Source organism: Siniperca chuatsi, linkage group LG1 (genome assembly GCF_020085105.1).
Source record: "Siniperca chuatsi isolate FFG_IHB_CAS linkage group LG1, ASM2008510v1, whole genome shotgun sequence".
NCBI lineage: Eukaryota > Metazoa > Chordata > Actinopteri > Centrarchiformes > Sinipercidae > Siniperca > Siniperca chuatsi.
In genome coordinates, this window is record NC_058042.1 from 19,872,577 (window position 1) to 19,891,391 (window position 18,815).

The 18,815-nt window shown below is 40.0% G+C and overlaps 1 protein-coding gene across 7 annotated transcripts in view; it reads right to left on the reverse strand.

The window, feature by feature from the left end:
• Positions 1–2,467: 2,467 nt before the first annotated feature.
• The window catches only part of ppfibp2a (PPFIA binding protein 2a), a 28,834-nt gene continuing 12,486 nt past the window's right edge, over positions 2,468–18,815 (reverse strand). For 2 of the 7 annotated variants that reach the window (XM_044201187.1, XM_044201196.1), the window contains 21 exons: positions 18,673–18,786; positions 16,789–16,920; positions 14,581–14,877; positions 14,200–14,292; positions 12,812–12,923; positions 12,587–12,619; positions 11,915–11,976; positions 11,149–11,227; positions 10,863–10,987; positions 10,680–10,756; positions 10,534–10,594; positions 10,108–10,246; positions 9,077–9,218; positions 8,446–8,574; positions 7,550–7,700; positions 7,223–7,334; positions 6,868–6,956; positions 6,590–6,712; positions 6,120–6,245; positions 5,824–6,012; positions 2,468–5,728 (listed from right to left, as the gene is read on the reverse strand). In XM_044201187.1, the coding sequence (XP_044057122.1) occupies positions 5,507–5,728; positions 5,824–6,012; positions 6,120–6,245; positions 6,590–6,712; positions 6,868–6,956; positions 7,223–7,334; positions 7,550–7,700; positions 8,446–8,574; positions 9,077–9,218; positions 10,108–10,246; positions 10,534–10,594; positions 10,680–10,756; positions 10,863–10,987; positions 11,149–11,227; positions 11,915–11,976; positions 12,587–12,619; positions 12,812–12,923; positions 14,200–14,292; positions 14,581–14,877; positions 16,789–16,920; positions 18,673–18,786 (2,607 nt within the window). In that variant the 3' untranslated portion in view covers positions 2,468–5,506. Of the gene's footprint in view, positions 5,729–5,823; positions 6,013–6,119; positions 6,246–6,589; positions 6,713–6,867; positions 6,957–7,222; positions 7,335–7,549; positions 7,701–8,445; positions 8,575–9,076; positions 9,219–10,107; positions 10,247–10,533; positions 10,595–10,679; positions 10,757–10,862; positions 10,988–11,148; positions 11,228–11,914; positions 11,977–12,586; positions 12,620–12,811; positions 12,924–14,199; positions 14,293–14,580; positions 14,878–16,788; positions 16,921–17,034; positions 17,155–17,830; positions 18,063–18,672; positions 18,787–18,815 lie in introns of those variants that run through there. The other 5 variants (XM_044201213.1, XM_044201222.1, XM_044201198.1 and 2 more) reach the window with 5 other exon arrangements.

The window sequence follows — 18,815 nt, forward strand, 5'->3', positions numbered from 1 at the left end:
TCACAATTTACAGGTACATTTTTCCTCATACTCAACAAAAATCTTCATTCTCCAGAATGATTTGCCATATCTCTGCCCCTGCTTTGGTGCACAATGCGACGTCCTCTGAGGCAGTGTGGCACATATGAAATGTTATTTGCAATGGCATTCCTCTATCCAGTTTCACCCAGAGAGTCAGACAGGTGTTCTCATTGGACATGAAAGTCTCTGGTGATGCATGTCAGTCTTGATCACCCATGATGATGGCCTGAGGTAAGGAAACTGCTTCCATTCCTCTGACATGGGAACTCTTTTGAGTTTCAGCACTTTTATGATAGTTTTGGCAGCTAGAACAACCATTCAGACATTGAGGTGGACAGTCGCAACTCCCTTTTTATCAGTCTTATGCTTCAATTTTCCAGATGCTTTTTCTTGACTATGACAGAATTTGTCATTTTGCTCTCTGACTACCTGTGTGTGTCTCAGACCACCAGCAAAATGTCCCCTTCTCTATTCTTATGCCAAGAGTGTGTCACTTAGTCACAGCATCCTCCCAATGGTTTCAACATTCTGGAGTACTGTTTGTCCTGGTGTGTAATGTTAATAATGGTTATTGAAATTGTACAACTACTAAAACTCCTGTAGTTTAAAAGGCTGCATTACACTTTTGGGCGAGTGCATTCAATAAGACATGCTTCTAGTTGCTCAGCTAGTTATAAAATATTTTGTACCACGCTGACAAAAGTAAAATAACAGTAGAATTATTTAAGATATGAAAGCCCCAGCAACAGAAGCAAGTCATCTACCTTTGTATTCATTCAGAGTAACTCTAAGCTTATTAATGCAATATATATTATAGCTGTAACAGCTGTCTAATGTAGCATTTTTTTTTACATTAGATTTAATAAGGGAGCATGTAGTATACCTCATCCTATTAACAAATGCCCAGATGCAATGTTGACTAAATGACCAGAGTGGTGAAACAATGCTCAATCTTTAGTGGGTTGGAGGACTCCTTAGATGTCTCTATAATTGTCTTATCTCACAGTGACTGATCTCGTGGCTGTCTCTCAATGAACTGGCCACATTTCAGGCAATGTAAAAGCAAGTCAAGAAACTAAGAATGACAGGAAGCGAATGGCCTTGGCTACCAATAAAAAGCCTCCTTGGCGCCAAGGGGGCTGATCATAACCAAGCTCTTCTACTCCAGTTCCCCAAATCACGTTCCATCATGCTTGTTTTGGACTGCCACTGTCACAGTTTCTATGTGGTGACTTCAGATCATCTGCAGATAATTTGAGAGATTTATAGCCGCTGAATTTGGGAGTAAATATTATAAAACTACATCTAAGCCAGAAAAGGGATGCACTCAGCATGGAAAGCAAACAGAAAGAAACAGCCTAGTTGATGGTGGTTTACTGTACAGGATGAGATGGGCTCTGAGGTTTGATGGGGCAGAAGAAGGTTCATGCAGACGGCTGGCTGCTCCTTTTGACGGCGTGTCAGGGTTGGCTCGCAAGCTGCTCTGCCGCATTTGGGTGATGCAGTCATCATTGTGGCAGGCCTGTCAGAACAAACTGGTGTGCTGGAGACAGATACAGCTTTAGTGGCTGGATGGGGAGTATGCAACACATGCACCACCCTAACATCGAATATGTTCCCCAAACTGGCAAGCTGGTGGCAAGTTAATGACAGGAACGACCAGTGACATCATATAACAACATGATTACGCTCCACTAAAGACATCTAAGGGAGTACATAGATCAAACAGACAGGGTGATGACTTAAAGCACTAACACTCTGGCTACTGCCGTTACTTTAAACAGGGGACTAGTTAACAGAATATAAGTCTGCCTCTATAATATTAATGGAATATTTCACCACAAAAGTGATACAGAATAAATAAACATGACACACACACACACAAACACACAGAAAGAAGATGAGACAGAGAAGAGAGTGAGCTCAGGCATTGCCAAGAGGGGGTTTGTGTTGTATCACCAATGCAGTGTTTTTATTTGTGATGTATTCAAATGTATTGACAGCCACAGTGGGAGAATAATGTGTAATCATTAGCATTTGCATAGGATTTGCTAATTATTTATGCAATGTAAACCATGATAATTTACTTCTTATACTGCCATTAATAAGTTACTTGGAAATGAATAAATATCACAATCGTTTTCACTTAATTAAAACAATAGATATCATATTACAAGATAAGATGTCAGTCATACCACAGTCTCCTGCACATAGCAATTTACTGCTATATGCAGGAGACTCACAAGTGTTGTGAGAGAGGGTGACACAAATAATAGCTATTAAACTGTCAGCTAGTGGAGGCTGGATCACATTACCAAAATTAGCTAAGATGCACTATTATAAACAATGCCATAACAGATGCATACATATACACAGATAAACCCAAATGAATACACACACACACAACAGAATTTACACAGCTGTACAAAATAGAAAGACATTTGGATATATTTACAGTTTTTTTAATGCTTTAATGCATGCCTGTTTGTATTCTTGAAAGTGATAATTTGTATTCTGACTATTTAACAGTCTAAAAGTGCATATAATATTATTCAATTCTGTTTCTAATCCTGGACAGTCCATCACCCACCTGACCAATACACAAACTCCAGAACTCTAATTTGGAACCACCTGAGACTGAGCCCAGTATCTGATTAATGATGTAACATCCTCTCATGTCCTTTGCGCTGGAATGATTCCCATGTTCCAATCTGTCCAGCTCAAAGTGTAATTACAAATGTAGTAATGCGGTCCAACAGGCCACGCGCTCTTATAGTAAATTAGGGGCCGAAGCAGTGTCACAGTGTTACCCCTCACTAACAAATACCTACAGTACAAAAAGGGGAAATTAAACAATAATGCAGAATGGCTGAAAGACAAAGAAGCTTTTTTATATCTAAATACTCAGTGGTGCACCTCAGAGTAAACTGTGAAGGTTTAGCGCTGGTAGTCTTTATGGCACGACATATCCACAGGCAACACTGACATCTGCTGGTTTAAAATAAGAATACATTTTTAAAATACCTTTTCATCAGCATTTATGCTGCCTTTTATCACATACAGCAGTTACTTCCCAATCATTAAGAAAAAAACATTCATATATCACAATTACCTCCTTTGTATTTCAGACTTTTACATTTGCAAAACCCACTATCCCAATCCTCACTCCTGCAGCCCCCTAATTTCCATTTAACATGGATCAATTGAGCAGTGTTACACACTTATCAGCAGGACTAATTTATTTATGAACCTTTCATTTGTAATCATTGATCAGGATGTTCTCCGTTAGGGAACTAATGATATGCAGAGGTAAAAGATTCCCTAATTATTGTGTTTGGTCTAATTGAGGCTGTGTGCTTCTGCAAGAGGGTTCAGAGGGGAGCTGACTGCTGCCCTGTCTGCCACACTTCCAGACACGCCAGCAGAATCCTAGTAGATTCATTAGGACTGAAATTGTAAAAAAAAAAAAAAAAAAAAAAAACACTCCCACATGGTGCCGTTTATTGAGACTTTGTATCATTACAGCACTTAGTCTGTAGAAATGAAATATTCTTACCAATACCATGTCTATCTCATTTGGCAAATACAGTAACTGCATAACAATTATAATACAGTGGTATTAGATGAAGTGGATATTAGTTAAAAGCATGCAAATAGCAAGCCATAGGCAAATTTAGCACTAATCAAGGCTATCGTATCTGCTACATTTCATTTGGCCTTTGAGTTACAGTATGTTAAGAGATGCCATATCACCACCACTCTACCCTTTCGCTTCAGTCCAAAGAATTAGCCAGAGGTTAAAGGGGTGCAACACAATCCGGAGCTCCTTTATTTGATGTGACCCACTCATGAAGACAGTTATTTATTTTGAAGACCAAAAATGCAATACACAACATGGCACTTGGTTGTAGTTGAACAATGAAATTGTCAGAATTATTTCCTTGTCTTTTACTTGTCCATCATGAAAAATGCAAAGGGGCATAGACATGGTACTTTGTACTAGGATCTATCATGTTTGTTATTTTTTTCTGAGATAGTCAGAAATAGTTGAAAATGGTTTAAAATTTAAGCTATATATTGTGTTACATCCTTTTGATTATACAAACAAACCACAGAAAATCTTTTTGGGGTCAACAACATTCACTGGACCATGACTGTCTATAACTGCCTCTCTATAAGCAGGAAATGCTCCTAAACACCAGATTATGTTTCGGTGAAGTTGGTAATGTATCTTTCTTTTTTTTCTATACTATAAACAAACTTTTCAACTGTGTAAAAACAACCCAATTTAAATCGAAGCTGTCATTATTCACCAACAAGAGGATCATTCATTGTTTGATTCATTTATTTAAATTAACACCAACCAAATCAAACCAGGATCCATTTCAGTCTTGTCATCTACATTAAAGCAGCTATTCAGGCTCTTCCACTTTAAAGAACCTGGGCTGGAACAGACCAAACCTCCTGTACAATAGTGGGGTGCCAAGCATTCCTGCATTTTTTTATTTTTTAACCAGTAGTGGGCAGTCTTGGATCAATTGCCCATTCAAGGTCCTAAGATCCATCCTCAGGAAGTGATGTCATCCTAAAACATTAAAAGTCCTGGCACCACACACACAAAACTGCCACCACACACTCAAATATACTGCAACAATGCTAATCATTTGCATGTGCAATTAAAAAGTCTCACAACTTAAAACTACATCTGTAAATATGATCAAGCTGTTCAGAGACAACAGTAAGCATTTAAGCACCCGATGGCAGCAAAAGCATTTGCTTTGATGGAGACTAATAGTTCGGTTAGGTCTTTTTTTTCTTCTTCTCAAAAAATTCCAACAAGACTAACTGTTGACCTGATGTTTATTATATTACTGCATATTCACAAAGATCTCATAAAACAAGGCAACATATGGGCAGGAAAATCCCAAAGTATACCAACAAGCCTAATTTGAAGGTGTTGAAGAGTAAGTGTACCATGTAGAAACAAAATTATTTAAATTGCGGGGTTTTTTTATCAGTCATACAGAAAATGAATGAAACCTTCTTAAAGTAACTGGCGTCAGCTATTATACTGTACAGTCAATCCAAATATATAAGAAGAAACGGTCATCAGTATTATAACTAAATCTTCAGAAGTTTAAATACAAAATGGTCAGGTAAATGCATTGTTTTAAAGCTAAAGTATAAGCTTTGGAATCCAACTGTATAAGGAATGCAGAGAGCAGCTTTCATAAAACAATTCACACAATGTCACTATTCATCACCATTTTAGATGAATATTCTTTAAGTAACATCTGGTTTAAAATACATTAACGACAATTAACATCACCTGCGAAACACAGCATCTTTGCAGCCCATCCAGCAAATCACCACATGGATTCATCTTGGGTACAGTTCTGCATTAGAATTTTCCACTGATAAATCACTTAGTGGGTGAGAGGGGAGTGTGGTGGAGAGGGTGGAGTTTCCTACTGTATTTTCTGAATTATTGTTTTGGGCCATTAGCCTGAGGTTTTATCCGCACCAGCTCCCGCCTCTCAGCCTGTCTGTCCAAGCTGGGGCTGAGGCCCCTAAGTGCTGCAGAGGGCAAGCGAGAAACCCCATTCACTGTCAGTGCTCCACTGTCTATTGGGCAGATATAATCTGCAGATTCATCAGGTTTCCTCTTTCTGAGGTGACTGAATTGGGTGAAGCCCAGCTTCTTTGGCTGAAAACACAAAAAAGTCCATCCCATTAATAAATAATTTTGATTTCATGTTGCAACAACCACAGAACATTTTGATTCTTCGATTGTGCTCTTACCTTTACTTTAGCAGTGGTGGTGAGGGGCACATGGCCTGTGGCATTGCCATACTCTCGCTTCTCCTGCGTAGCCTGAGTCCCCACCAGGGCAGAGAAGGCGGTGGCGAGGTGGCGGCGGAGCAAAGTCTTCTGTGGAGGAATATTTAACAGCAGGGCCAAAGTCTCTGAGCTGAAGCGAGGCTCAAGGATCTATGGAAGAGCATATTGACAGCAAATGGCAGAAACACATTTAGGACTCCAGGCACGTAATGTAAGCATGTAATGCCAATATGACTTGAAAAAACAACAGTACTTACAATCAGCCCACCATGAACGCCGCTGCCCCGCAGATTAGGAGCATATTCAGCTAGATCCACTGCTCTTAGCCACTCCATCACACGATGGTTAGACCACTGCACCACCTCTGAGGGAGAGGGCTGTCTCTAAGAAGTTAAAAATAAAAATATGAATTGGCATTATACCCCCTTCCATCTCACTCATTTCTGTTTAACCCCTTTTCTAAATACACTAGAAGTGGGCAGAATGAAGCTTAGACAGCACTAGGACTTTGGAAGCAATTGTATGAAAGGAAAAATGCTCTGTGTTTGAAAGCATTTAACGTCTGCCTGTCTGTCGCTATCTTTTGGGCAACTGTTCACCTCAGTAAAACACTTGTTGTGTTACATTCTCTCAGCTGTGAGTGTCGAATTTACACACAAAATGTACCATAACATTAAACATAAAACAACTGCTACGTACAATACACCCTGGCACAATCCACCATTACCTCTTCCCCTGGCCTACGTCGAAGACAGTTGGGGTTGAATTTGTTGGCATGAAGGACATGGATGGCACATTTAATACTGAGATGATGAAGCTGGCTGGTGACCTTTAGAGTCAAGAGGTCATTCTGAGTGAACAGCAAAAGAACATCAGTGAACTTTTTGGAAAGTGTACAAATTCATACCATTGTTTTATTTTTTGTTTTTAAATCATGTCTGAAATTTAAATGAATGTATTTGCAGGCATATAAAATGTTACAGTACATGCAGGATTAAGTCTTACCACTGTGAGGTATTGTATCATTCGACCATCTACTCGAGCTTCATGGAATTGGTCTTTATACTGAGGCAAACCAATATCATCCAACCAGCCTAAATGAGTGAAAGTCAGACATTAATTCACTTCACTCACTAGCTGTCAGCTGTCAAAACATGTTCACTGCTCAGTTAAGATACAGTTCCTGGTTTTGAATTCTGGCTATATTTGCATTTTTGCAAACATATTTACATCTCACACATTACATTTCTTTGTTTGGTTTGTGGCATGAAAAGTCACTCTCTATTTGTAGATCTGATTCAAATGAGAACATGCAGCATGAGAAGTTCAAAATATTCCATGTAGAAAGAGTCAGACTTACGGGTGACCCAGATGTAGTCCAGCTCTGACGATTTCTCTATAACTTTAGTGGTGAATGCACTCAGAGCAAGCTGCAGCTTCTTCCTGTGCAGTGGATTCTTCATACCCATTTCCTAAAGGTCAGAAAGGACTGTCACAATAAAATTTAAGATTGGGGTATATTGGTGGTTTACCCCCACACCATGCATGGACATTTTTTTCTCTGATCTTATACTTAAATACTGTGTATCAGAGATTTATAAATACGTAATCACTGAGTTGTAAATTCAAGATGTTTTCGCATTGTTTGGTTTAAAGTGACATTAACTGCCCTGTTTTATTCTCTGACCTTCTCAAAGTCCTGAGGTGTGGCAGACAGCAGTGTCTGTCCGTTTTCAACCCACTGTCTGGTGAGATTAACATACTGGCCCAGTCCATAGTCCTCTAGCCAGCCACACACCTGCTCCTTGGTCCACTGGCTGAATGGAATATTCATATCACTGTAATAAAAAAAGCACATACAAGATTATTGACTGATTAAAAATAAAGTATTTAAAATGGCAATCTTAATACACAAATCACACCATATATTTAAAACTGAATTTGTTATGCTAAGCAAGGGCATATGCTTGGTCTCAACATTGGTAGAGACACAACAACCCACCCCCTCCCTGAATTTATGAACGATTCTCTGTCAAAATCAGCAGGGGGAGGTGCATAGAAACAGCTGTTTGTGGCTTGCATTGCATCTCTCTCTCTCTCTCTCTCTCTCTCTCTCTCTCTCTCTCTCTCTCTCTCTCTCTCTCTCTCTCTCTCTCTCTCTCTCTCTCTCTCTCTCTCTCTCTCTCTCTCTCTCTCAGCTCTGTCCATTGTTCTGAAACAACAGCTAAGCTATAGTCACATGTATCTCTGCCAATGATTTGACTTAGCCTCTGGAATCAAAATGATCTAATATGACTTTACTCCAAAGATAATGCGAGAGTTCGCTCAAATATTGGTAGGGACAATTCTGTCCTCCCAAAATATTGTCCCTACCGTTCATATGCAAACCCACGCCCTTGATGCTAAGAGAAGCCCTAGAGCCTCTATTTAGGAAGTGGTGGAGGTGGGGATGAGGCAGGACAACCAAATCAGATTATTTTAAAGCAGCGAAGTATAATGGTGACCTGGCTGATACAAAACCCTCAAACACTTAAAATAGGAGTGCTGTACTACAAGGCCAGGTAGAGGCACACTGAGCTTTACCGTGCAGGGTCATAAGATTCGGGGGTCCGGGTCAGTCTGGGTCCTGCTGTCGCACGCAGTCCACCTCTTCTAAACTGACCGGCATCTGGATCTGCTGCCTGGAGCCCTCCAGACTGGGTTCTTCGAAGTCTGTATGGATGAGGGTAGCTCTCTGGATAAACATGCTGGAAACTACTTTCATTCTCAAAGTAAAATAATAGAATTGATTTGGCACAATGTAAGATAAAGGTGATAATACTTTAAATTACAGTAGTCTTTTAATACTGAAAGTCACTTAATCATTTATTACTCAACATCTGACAGTTTTGTTTAATTTCAGGCATTTTATAGCAAATGTTTACTTGGTAAATGTAGTAGCAGAAGGATAGTTTAATATATGCATAAATTATTTCTTAATAAAAAAATCTGTATTTTTTTCTCTTTACATCATATAAACCTATATATCTTTTTTACACAACTGAATACATTTGATATAAACTATATTATTTAGACTTACAGTACATATTTATATATTTTTTTTATTCAAATCTTGGTCTATTTAATGTTTGGTTGTCTGTTTTTGACCTACATCATCATCTGTGTTGATGTATTGTTGATGTATCAATGTATTTTCACACACACACACACTCACTTTCCCCAGAGTCTCTTGAAGCTTCTGTTATTCTTCATGTACTCTGGTGAGCCCACAGCTCGCTGGCCAGGCTGTGTGTTAGCTCCAGAATGAACAGGGGAATTATTGCTTGAAGTGCTGTCATAAACTTTCTCCAACTTTCCTTTAAGAAAGTTACAAAAAACACAGTCAGTGGAATTCTACTAAGTACAAATATGGTTCAAATTATATGAATGTACTGTAGAGGGCTACTTAGATGCAACATTTTATAGATGCATTTGATTAGTTAAAAATGGCAGTTTATTTGGGATCATTAGAGCAGACAGCCTCATTGTAATCTTGCCAAATAAAAAGCATTTCAATTATGCTATTTAAAAAGCTTAGACTGTCTAAATATATAGTTTCCTGTCGTTGAGCCATTGTTAAAGACAATATCTTGATGATGATGATTGAGTAGAAAGCAGAAAAACCCTTTTTTCCCCTCTTTGCATACCAAACAGAACATTAAGAGCTAAGTAGCACTTGTTTGGTGGTCTGCCTTTTCACAGTGCTCCATTCATGAGAGGCAGCGCAGGTTACAGACCATTGAGTTCAGCAAATAATTCATCAGTTAATGCCCCATGAAAAAGAAGGGGTTTAAGCAAAATTTTACAATGTGTGATCTTTATAATATAAGCAGCAGTCAGAGAGAAATCAGGGTGGGGCTCAAGTTAAAACTGGTCAGTGAAGCTGAGGAAGGGTGGAGCTGGGAAGAATGTGGTCAATCAAAAGCAAGAGAGAGGGTGTGTTTGGTAAGAAAGTCTATCCCATGATCCATCTGCTCTGTCAGGAGCCTCTGCAATTAGTTGTGATCAAAGGTACAGTTTTCGTCTGGTCAAAGGAGAGTGGTTTGCTCCAAATGTGAATACTGCCTTTGCTTATGGGAATAACTGGCCCCTGACAATTCCACAGAAGAAGGAAGTCTGATCCTATATCAGGGATTATTACTGCACACTATCCATCATATCATAAATAACATTACGTGTAACCTGAGTTAATATGTCTGGATTTACTTTGGCTGGAGTCTCCATCTTCACTCCCATCTGGAGACTTTTGACTCTGGATTGCACTGCTGCTGTCTCCGATCCCATTCGGCTCTGACAGAGAGGAATTCACAGGCAGCGTCTGACTTCTGCTGTCACCCAGACCACTCTGGATAAACCACACACAGATACAAATAGAAAAGACAGCAAAACCATGCTAAAAGCAGATATATCATGAAAACATCTGTAAATATATGTACAAAACACTATAATGTTCATACAAATGAGCAAACTCTGAGTTCTCTTCTGCATCAATCATATAAGAAACACAAGTACAGTAGCTTATATATACTGTAGAAAAAATAAGGATTGGAAGCATTCAGGGTTTATTATATACATTAAAAGATAAATGACAAATTCTTAGCATATTAGATTTGTATGATATTTAAAAAATACCTTTTGTAAAGGTCCATTTGTTAGGTCATTCATGCTACTTGATAAAGTCTGTGGTTCTGTCCTGAGAAGATAAAAGCACAATTATCTCAGTAAAATCCAACTAAGAGATAATTGGGTCTTCCATTGACAAAAAGCTGCTTCAGTACCTGGAATCACTGTCCTTCTGGACTGATGAAAGAGATGTTTGTTGGGAGGAAGAGCTGTTTGTGGAAACCTGTGATACCTGTGACGGGTAAAAAAATTAATTTAGAGAAACTAAAATAATAGTCAAAATCATGCAAACAAAAATATTTAGCTAGTATGAGACCAGCTTAATTGTTTTTACCCACTTCAGACTTTACATCCTCAGATTTTGCACTGGCAGAGTCAGTGTTCTTCATCAGTCCATGCTCTTCTTCCTCACTGCTGCTTGACAGAGTCCTACCATTTGACAGTGAACGAACAGCAGGTGGAGCTACAGGAACAAAGAGAAGGACTATTTTTTCCGCAAATAAATCAGTGGCATACGTTTCTGTTAAGAAAGGAAGTGTGGTGGGTTTCATTATGCTCAATCGTTGTTGCTAACATAATACAAATGCAGCAAGGGAAGGATACATTAGTAAATAAGCTTATTACCTTGCCTTATGGTGTGAGTGACCTCTCTGAATTGCCTGCACTGATTCAGGAGCAGAGTGAGCTCTTCAATACGTCGGTCCTGAAGAAAACAGAGAAGGGGGTTCAAGGCCAACAAAACCCAATTAAGATGTTTATCTAAGATTAGGAAACACACATATGGACTGTGCATCACTCTGTTATTGACCAGTATGCAACAAAACCGATTCTCTTTCACCATATGGTCTGTACATCATAATAGTGGATAGGGAGGGGATTGACACAGGCCTGGGTAGAAATCTTAGTTGTGGTAACGAGCTGTGTGGAGTGTGTGTTTTTTGAAGTGGTGCCCATGCCTGGTTTTGTCATGGTTCTCTTAATGCAGCTCACTCCAAAATTAGGCTTGGCAGGTCGAGGCCTACTTAAGTGTGGCTTTGCCTGAAATGGCTCGCCTTGGGGTGTGTGTACGTGTGTGTCTTCACTAGTGTGCCACATGTAGGTCCGCGTCTGTAAGTCTTTAAAGTCCAAGATTCTCTGGGAGGGAGAATACAAAAGCCCCTCTGTACTATAAATGGTTGGTGGGCGGCGCCTCTAAGAAATGACAACATCTAAAAACAGTTACCTTCTAACCTTTTAAACAGCAGCGATGATAGCACTATATGCAGGCCAGTAGGACACTTTACATTGTAGTAAACTGATGACAACACACATGCTGTTCTACACTGCATAATCACATACAGCGGTGGTGACCAGAGAGAAAGCATAGGTTTCCAGATCACTGGTAACTTACCTTTTCATCATTGGCAGCTACCAGTGATTTCATTCCACTCCTAAGCTTCTGCAGTTCCTGATCTATAAAGAGAAATCCCACTCTGATTATTAATCTGTATAGGCAGCTGTTCATGTCATATAAAGTAGAATTTTGTATAGACATTGGTATAGGGTTATTTAGAAAAAAAGTAAAGGCAAAAATACACGCTAGCATGATTTATCCTTTACTAGAGTGCCATCTAAACCGTGTATTTTTAGATTCACCCAAGCCTTTTTTTAATCCACCAATCATAGCTTTAGCCATGTCAGCTTTTACATATTTGGGCCCACAGTCCATAGACACTTGCTTTGTAACAACTGCGGGCATACAGGCAGCATTGCTGTTCAGTGACAGTGATTATACTAAGCAAATACCCCAGATAAGTGTTTATCTATGATGGACAAAATTAAGAACAAACAAGACATTGTGCTTTCAGAAATCCATAAAGACAAAGAAGCCGGAGGGAAGAGAGATAATGCATCAAGTAATTTTGGAAACCAGTTGGTGATTGAAGCTTCCCCTCAGAGCAGAAAGAAACAAAAGATAATAAAATAAAGAGACATGTCTGGAGAAAGGAAAGAAATTAAAGATCAAAAGTAGACATGGCCCATGGGTTTACAATAATTTTCATTAAGTTCTGTTCAGGCTTACATTTGGTGTTTAGCCTCTTCCTGTACATCTCCTCTGAGAGAGAGAGAGACAGAGACCCATGATGAGACAGGTTATTAAGGGCCAAGACAGACTTTTCCCACAGCTGTTACTGCAAGTTAATGAATGCAAAAAGGAATCATTAACTGTGTCAACTATCAGGCTGGGTAACTTTGTCAGAGGTTTTGGCAGAGTGGCCGAGGGCTTGAAGCTAGGTGCTTTGCTTACCTCTCTCCGAGCTCTCAGGGGATAGAGAGGGTCTGGCCAGCAGCTGAGTGTGCAAGCTCTCGATCTCAGCGTTCTTACTGAGCAGAAGCTGCTGAAGGCTGCTGATCTCTGCCTGTGGGTGCCACACAGTGAGAAATCTTAGCAGAAAGGACATGCAGTTCTGCACAAAAGTACTGTATGTGCCAACACATGTCTGTTTAAACACGCATTCACATTCACAAGAACAAGACATGTACATGCATCTTAATTTAAAGTGCCAGCACACGTCCTCACTTGAAACCCAAGTTTTGTAAGATAATAATGCTTTCTTCCATCACTACCTATATATATATATAAACCACAACAAAGTGCAGAAATGTTTTTCCTCTGAATTTTAGAGAATCAAATACTAGTCTGGAGTTTATAGTTTGTTTTGAAATAAGTTACAGAGTATAAGGAAAAAACAGATGGCAATAAAGTTAAGTTCAGGCAGATCTATTTGCCAGTGTGTTCGGTCTGTATGTTGTGTAGAATAAAGTGGAAGGTGGAAAATATACTTTTTGCTTCACATACCACATCATACCCCTGTTTTACTTTATCAAAACATTATTCCCCACAGGTTTGTATCTGCCATATCAACATCTGTAGCCAATTATTCTAGTGTGCATTAAGATTTTCTTAGTTTGATTTTAAAAAAAAGTGTCTAGCAATCTGCTACCAGTAACCAAAGCTCTAAACTGAGAATAACAAGGAAGATATTTCTGTGAAATGTAGTATTTGTTCATTTTGCAATTGCATGGTGATACAGTTGGCGGGTGTAGTTCGGTAGAAAGAAAATAGTTCCTACATGAAACTGCTCAAAACAACGTCTGTGGATTATCTTGAGTAACCGGGTCATGATTTCTGGAAAGAGACAGTGCTATTGAGTTTTTCAGATGTATTTTTTGGCGCTTTGAGCATCACAAGCCGAGTGCCATATCGTTCCATTATAATCGAGAGGGCAGACATCTCTACTGCTGATATCTCCAAAACTCGGGAACTAGCCCCAAAACAATCTAGATGGATAAAGAGCACTACAGGTAAGAGGAAAATTATGTATTTTTGATTTTGGGGTGAACTGTCCCTTTAATGCCATGGGAACATGCTAAAGTATACAAGTAGGACATTAAAAAAGGACTAAGCCATCATTAAATCTATTTCTACAGTACTTTAAAATAGAAGGTAAAATAGTTCTCAGACTTCTTAAGAAAACATAGGTGTGTGTGCAAAACAGAATGACTCACTTAACTGGCTGGAACATCGGATTGGACAGCATTTAGGAAAGTTGAGTGGACAGTTAGCAGTGGAATTTTGGCACTGATGGTGTATTGCAAAGTCTAGACACCATGAAATTCAGAACTTTTTTTTACCTTTGTTGCTTTGAGTTTCTTCTCATACTGTAGCTTCTGATCCTCCAGGTACTCCACTTTGTCCTTGAGAATCCTGAGCTCCTTAAGTAAGCCCTAAAACAGAACATTTAGATATTCAGGTCATGTTCATAACTCTGCACATAACACACAATATTAAATGGCATGAAAAGCACCCATTAGTTGTGTCACACATTGATGCATAACAGATGAATATGATTAGCTTTGCTGTTTTTCCAAACAGGAAAGTTGCACACTGACATTGAGCGCTGCTAAGGATATTTGGTGAGTGCTTGTTTCATTTGCATCTTAATCTAAACACACACCAAAGTGAGGCAGCCCATGCTGTACACAACATTAGAAGTCATGCAGACAGGTGCCTACACTTTTTCCTCCACAGTGGTACTGCTGCTCTGCATCTGAGCTACCGTCTCCCAGGCTGTGTGTGTTCCCATCAGGCCCATCTGGAGCCTCTTCTAGTTTGTGCATCACCCCTAAGGTTCTGTCACAGGACGGCCCGGGCTTTGAGCCCTGGCCATCAGTGGACTCAGCAGGGCACGCCACTGGAGAGCTGCTGTCAGCCGGGATCTCCAAGGCCTTTTTCTCCTGGATCTTGCTATTGATCTCCTTCTGAAACTTACACATCTGCTCCTGCAGCTCACTAATAAAATTCACTACAATCTGACAGATGCAGTGGGGGAGAGAGAAGTGAGAGAAATGTTTAGAAAGAGAAGAGGAAATATTGTGATAGATGTGTAGATGTCTGTCTGTGTTTGTGTGTGAATAAATCTTTCTAGAAGTGATCTTTCAAATCAGTTTTTTCCTCTACCTTATGTCTACGTAATATGATATTTTAAATCCCGAGAAAGTCTAGATTTGGTCTTGAGCCTGAATACATGAATATGATAGTGAGCCTGTATTAGAAACAAATCCTTGGCTGGTTTATACAGACACACTGGGCCAGTTAGTCTCATCTGGTCTAGGTGAACACATATTATTTTGTATTTGTTCATGAACTTGAATTTCCCTCTTGCTTCAACCATAACTGTATTAACATTATGCTGTGCCACATTCCTGAATTCATGCATATCAAGTTTATCAAATGGGTAGTTTGCACTGATAAATTACAAAACGGGTGAGCAGGTTTGCCATCTTTGGGAGGTGATCCGTGCCCATGTTCCTTCAGAAAGAGTGTAAACAGCAGCCGAGTTATGCTCGGACTGTGGACAGAGGAAGTCTCACTTGGGGTCCAGTACAGCGGATGTGACAGATGATATTGAGTGCCTCCATGGCTAAATTTAACTATGAGTTTACTGGCTCCACAGCAAGGAGGCTTCCACACGTTGTGTGATGTGTGTGTGTGTGTGTGTGTGTGTGTGTGTGGACATGTTTGTGTAGTAGAGGCAGCACATGGGAGGCCAGTAAAGTGTTCAAAGCAGATTTTTTTCTATTCTCCTTAAGTCCAAGCAGCTGTTGTAGGGAAAGTTGGGTTTGTGCAAATGATGAGAGCAGGATTAAGAAGTGCTGAAACACTGCTGTCTACTAAAACACAGGTAAAGTATGCCATTTCTTTCTGCTTAGATATACAAATCAAATCCCTATAAACACTCAAACATATTTAAGTAAATCTACTTTTTTCATTTACTTTATAGATGTCAAATGTTTTTAGGAACATGCCTCCACTTAGGAAGAGGGTCCTTTTTTCAGAATGGCCCAGTCAACCTTTACCCACCACCAAGAACAAAATTCTCTGGGCTGAAGCCTACACACACTCATATTTGGCCCACCATCCATCATGCCAGCTCTGTTATGCCTGAACTCTTTTAACCTGAGGACACAAAGGCTCTTAGACCAGCAGTATTTTGACAGTAACTACATACATTACTGTATCCTGTCTGGTAGTAGTGCTACTTTCCCTGCCTCCCCTTTCTCCAATTCATATGGCCTCTGAATGCCCAGGATGTCTGCTGGTAATCGATCTTAAGTAAATACATGATTCAGTTTAAAATGACAAAAATTGAACCCCTTGGAGACTTTTTTCCTGTACACTTTGCCCAGGAACAACAGAGCCAGGGTTTGGGTGAATGTTCCCCTCCATCCTTCCAGAAAGTGTTTATGGTCTTCCATAAAATCAGCAGCTGACTTCAAGGTTAGATCCATCAGAGGCAGATTTTTGTGTGTACCCTCGTCATTCCTGGCAGAATTAGGTTCAAATTTCGAAGGACTGAAGTAAAACAGAAGTTCCTGAGGATTTTAGCTAAACTAATTCCTCATTGCAAACAGTCCTTGGTGAAACAAACCATAAGGTCATTTGGATATGAAGCATTCACGCAAATTTTCTAATAGAAAGTGAAATTTATTTGCAAAATTATAGTCAGAGTGAAATAATTGCTAGCTCAAACTTAGGAAACTGTGCTACTAATTAAATAAAAGCAAGTAAATCAAGTCCAACTGGTACTACTCAACAAAGCAACCTTGCTTTGATGGATACATATTAATTTTGTAAAGTTCTGACAAACAACACAACCATACCTACATACTGTACTTCTGACCACAAGGAATAGGCGTATTTGGCTCTGTGAGAAGCCCTACCTCTGCTTTGTGCTGCCTTTCAGCCCCATGGCCGTGTTTTCCCTCCATGTCTGTGAGCTTTATTTTCAGGTAGGACACCTCCCCCATAAGACTCAGCTTCTGGTTCTCCAGTGACGTCCTATGCAGGAGCTCCTGTCATCAACAACATACAGCAAGAACATGAAGCAATACAAACAGACATGCAGGTAAATATAAACATACATAAATCCATTAGCCCCTCAATGACACACAGCGCTCAGTACTTACTGAACAAAGGCAACATTAAGTATAAGGCACAGCAAGCTTCTAGTTCTGTAATGACAGTCCCCTCAGACAAACCCACTGGTTTCAGACGCTGTTTGAGTGGCTAAATATACACAACCCATGACCACTATTTATAATGCCTATTTCACAGCTCACTCAAAGTACACAGCAGAGGGGGGGAGAGAGAGGTACCAAAAGCATGCAAAACATTCATAGAAAGAACATTAAAATAACTTTGACAGGTGCATTTTCCTGTCAATGCTGAGAGAGACTATGGGTCTGCTATACAGTTCTGTGATTATCTGTCCTGAACGGCTGTCAGCCTTGGGAGTTAAGCCAGGCTATGCAGGCAGATGTATTACTAATTTGGTTGATGTCAAGCAGGTGCTAAATCACTTAAAGTCCAGAAATGAGCATCTGAGGCAGGCAAACAGTACATGTGGATGCATCCATTTAAAACTCTGGCTTCGGAAAATATCTGGGCTTCTTCTAGAGTGCACATGGAAAATATTAGAACTTTGTCACCAGGAAGAGATTTACGGCTCAGGTCCAAAGCCTCATAATGACCATGTCTCCAAGAAACCAGCCCTGGCTGCCCTTTGATACACTGCACACATAACAGAGCTGCACATAGAAGTAGACACTGAGCACTGAGTACGTTCACAACTCATTAGATAGCTAAAAGACACATTCCTGGCACTCGTGAAATTAGTCAGCATAGGTTGAGACAGTCTACTTTGAGTGGAAATTTCACAAGAGCAGCATTATAAGAGTGAGATACATTTGTACTGTGCAATACCTGGTTCATTTTACTCCAGTGTCTGCCTGCAGCAAAGGAAGAGTAACTGTATTTCTCTCATGGATGTAATGGGTTCAAGTGTCTTGAAGTATCAGTAGATTAAAGTTTCATACATCCATTCCATTGAGTGTCCTTCGTAGTGTTTAGCAGAGTCTCTGTTGTAGATTTGAAGTCAAAAGCAAACAACTGAAAGTTGCAGACATGCGCTTCTAACTCTTAGAGGAGCGCCACCCCTATTCTTTCTCCCTCCCATCTCTCCACCTTTTTGAGCTGTTCCTCCCTTCTTTCCTCTGTTGTCCTTCCTCTCTCTCTCTCTCTCTCTTTCTCTCTCTCTCTCTGTCTCTGTGTGTGTGTGTGTGAGCATGAGCATGCAGGGACTCAGGCCTGGTGGTTACAGGTTGGGGGCGTGGCTAATGGTGCTGTAATCACCTGCCCAGATAGACCAGTCTGCCCCTGCATAAACCAGAAAAACACTCCAAGACACTGTCCTGGAATGAGTCTGAGTGGCCTAAATATTTGGGTTGTCAAGGTAATCTGCAGCCAGATACAATGAAATCCAAGCAAGGAATTTCTTCCCAGGAAGCAAAACTCATCCCGAGTTACATTCTACAGCTTATGAGAAAAGACTGGATCTGCAGAAGAGTCACATTTGAAAGATAGATGGACAGTCTTGGGCACTGTCACATCTCATTAAATGGAAGAACAATATTGATATAAAAGCCTTGGCTGTCTCCTGGTGAAAGTCAGAGTTTCCTGATTTTGGTCCAGTAATACATCAAGCATTTGGTATTGAGAAAGTCCAATGTAAGATGTTTTGATTTGAGGGCTGTAAAGCTGTGTACCTGCTGTAGCATCTCCTCTGTGGAGTCGAGTTTGTGCTGATGCGCCACCAGAGAACTCTCTAGATCGCTGATCTTGGCCCCCTGAGCCTCTACCTGGTCTGTCAGCACACTCACCTGTGTGAAAATTAGAGATGAGAATCTTT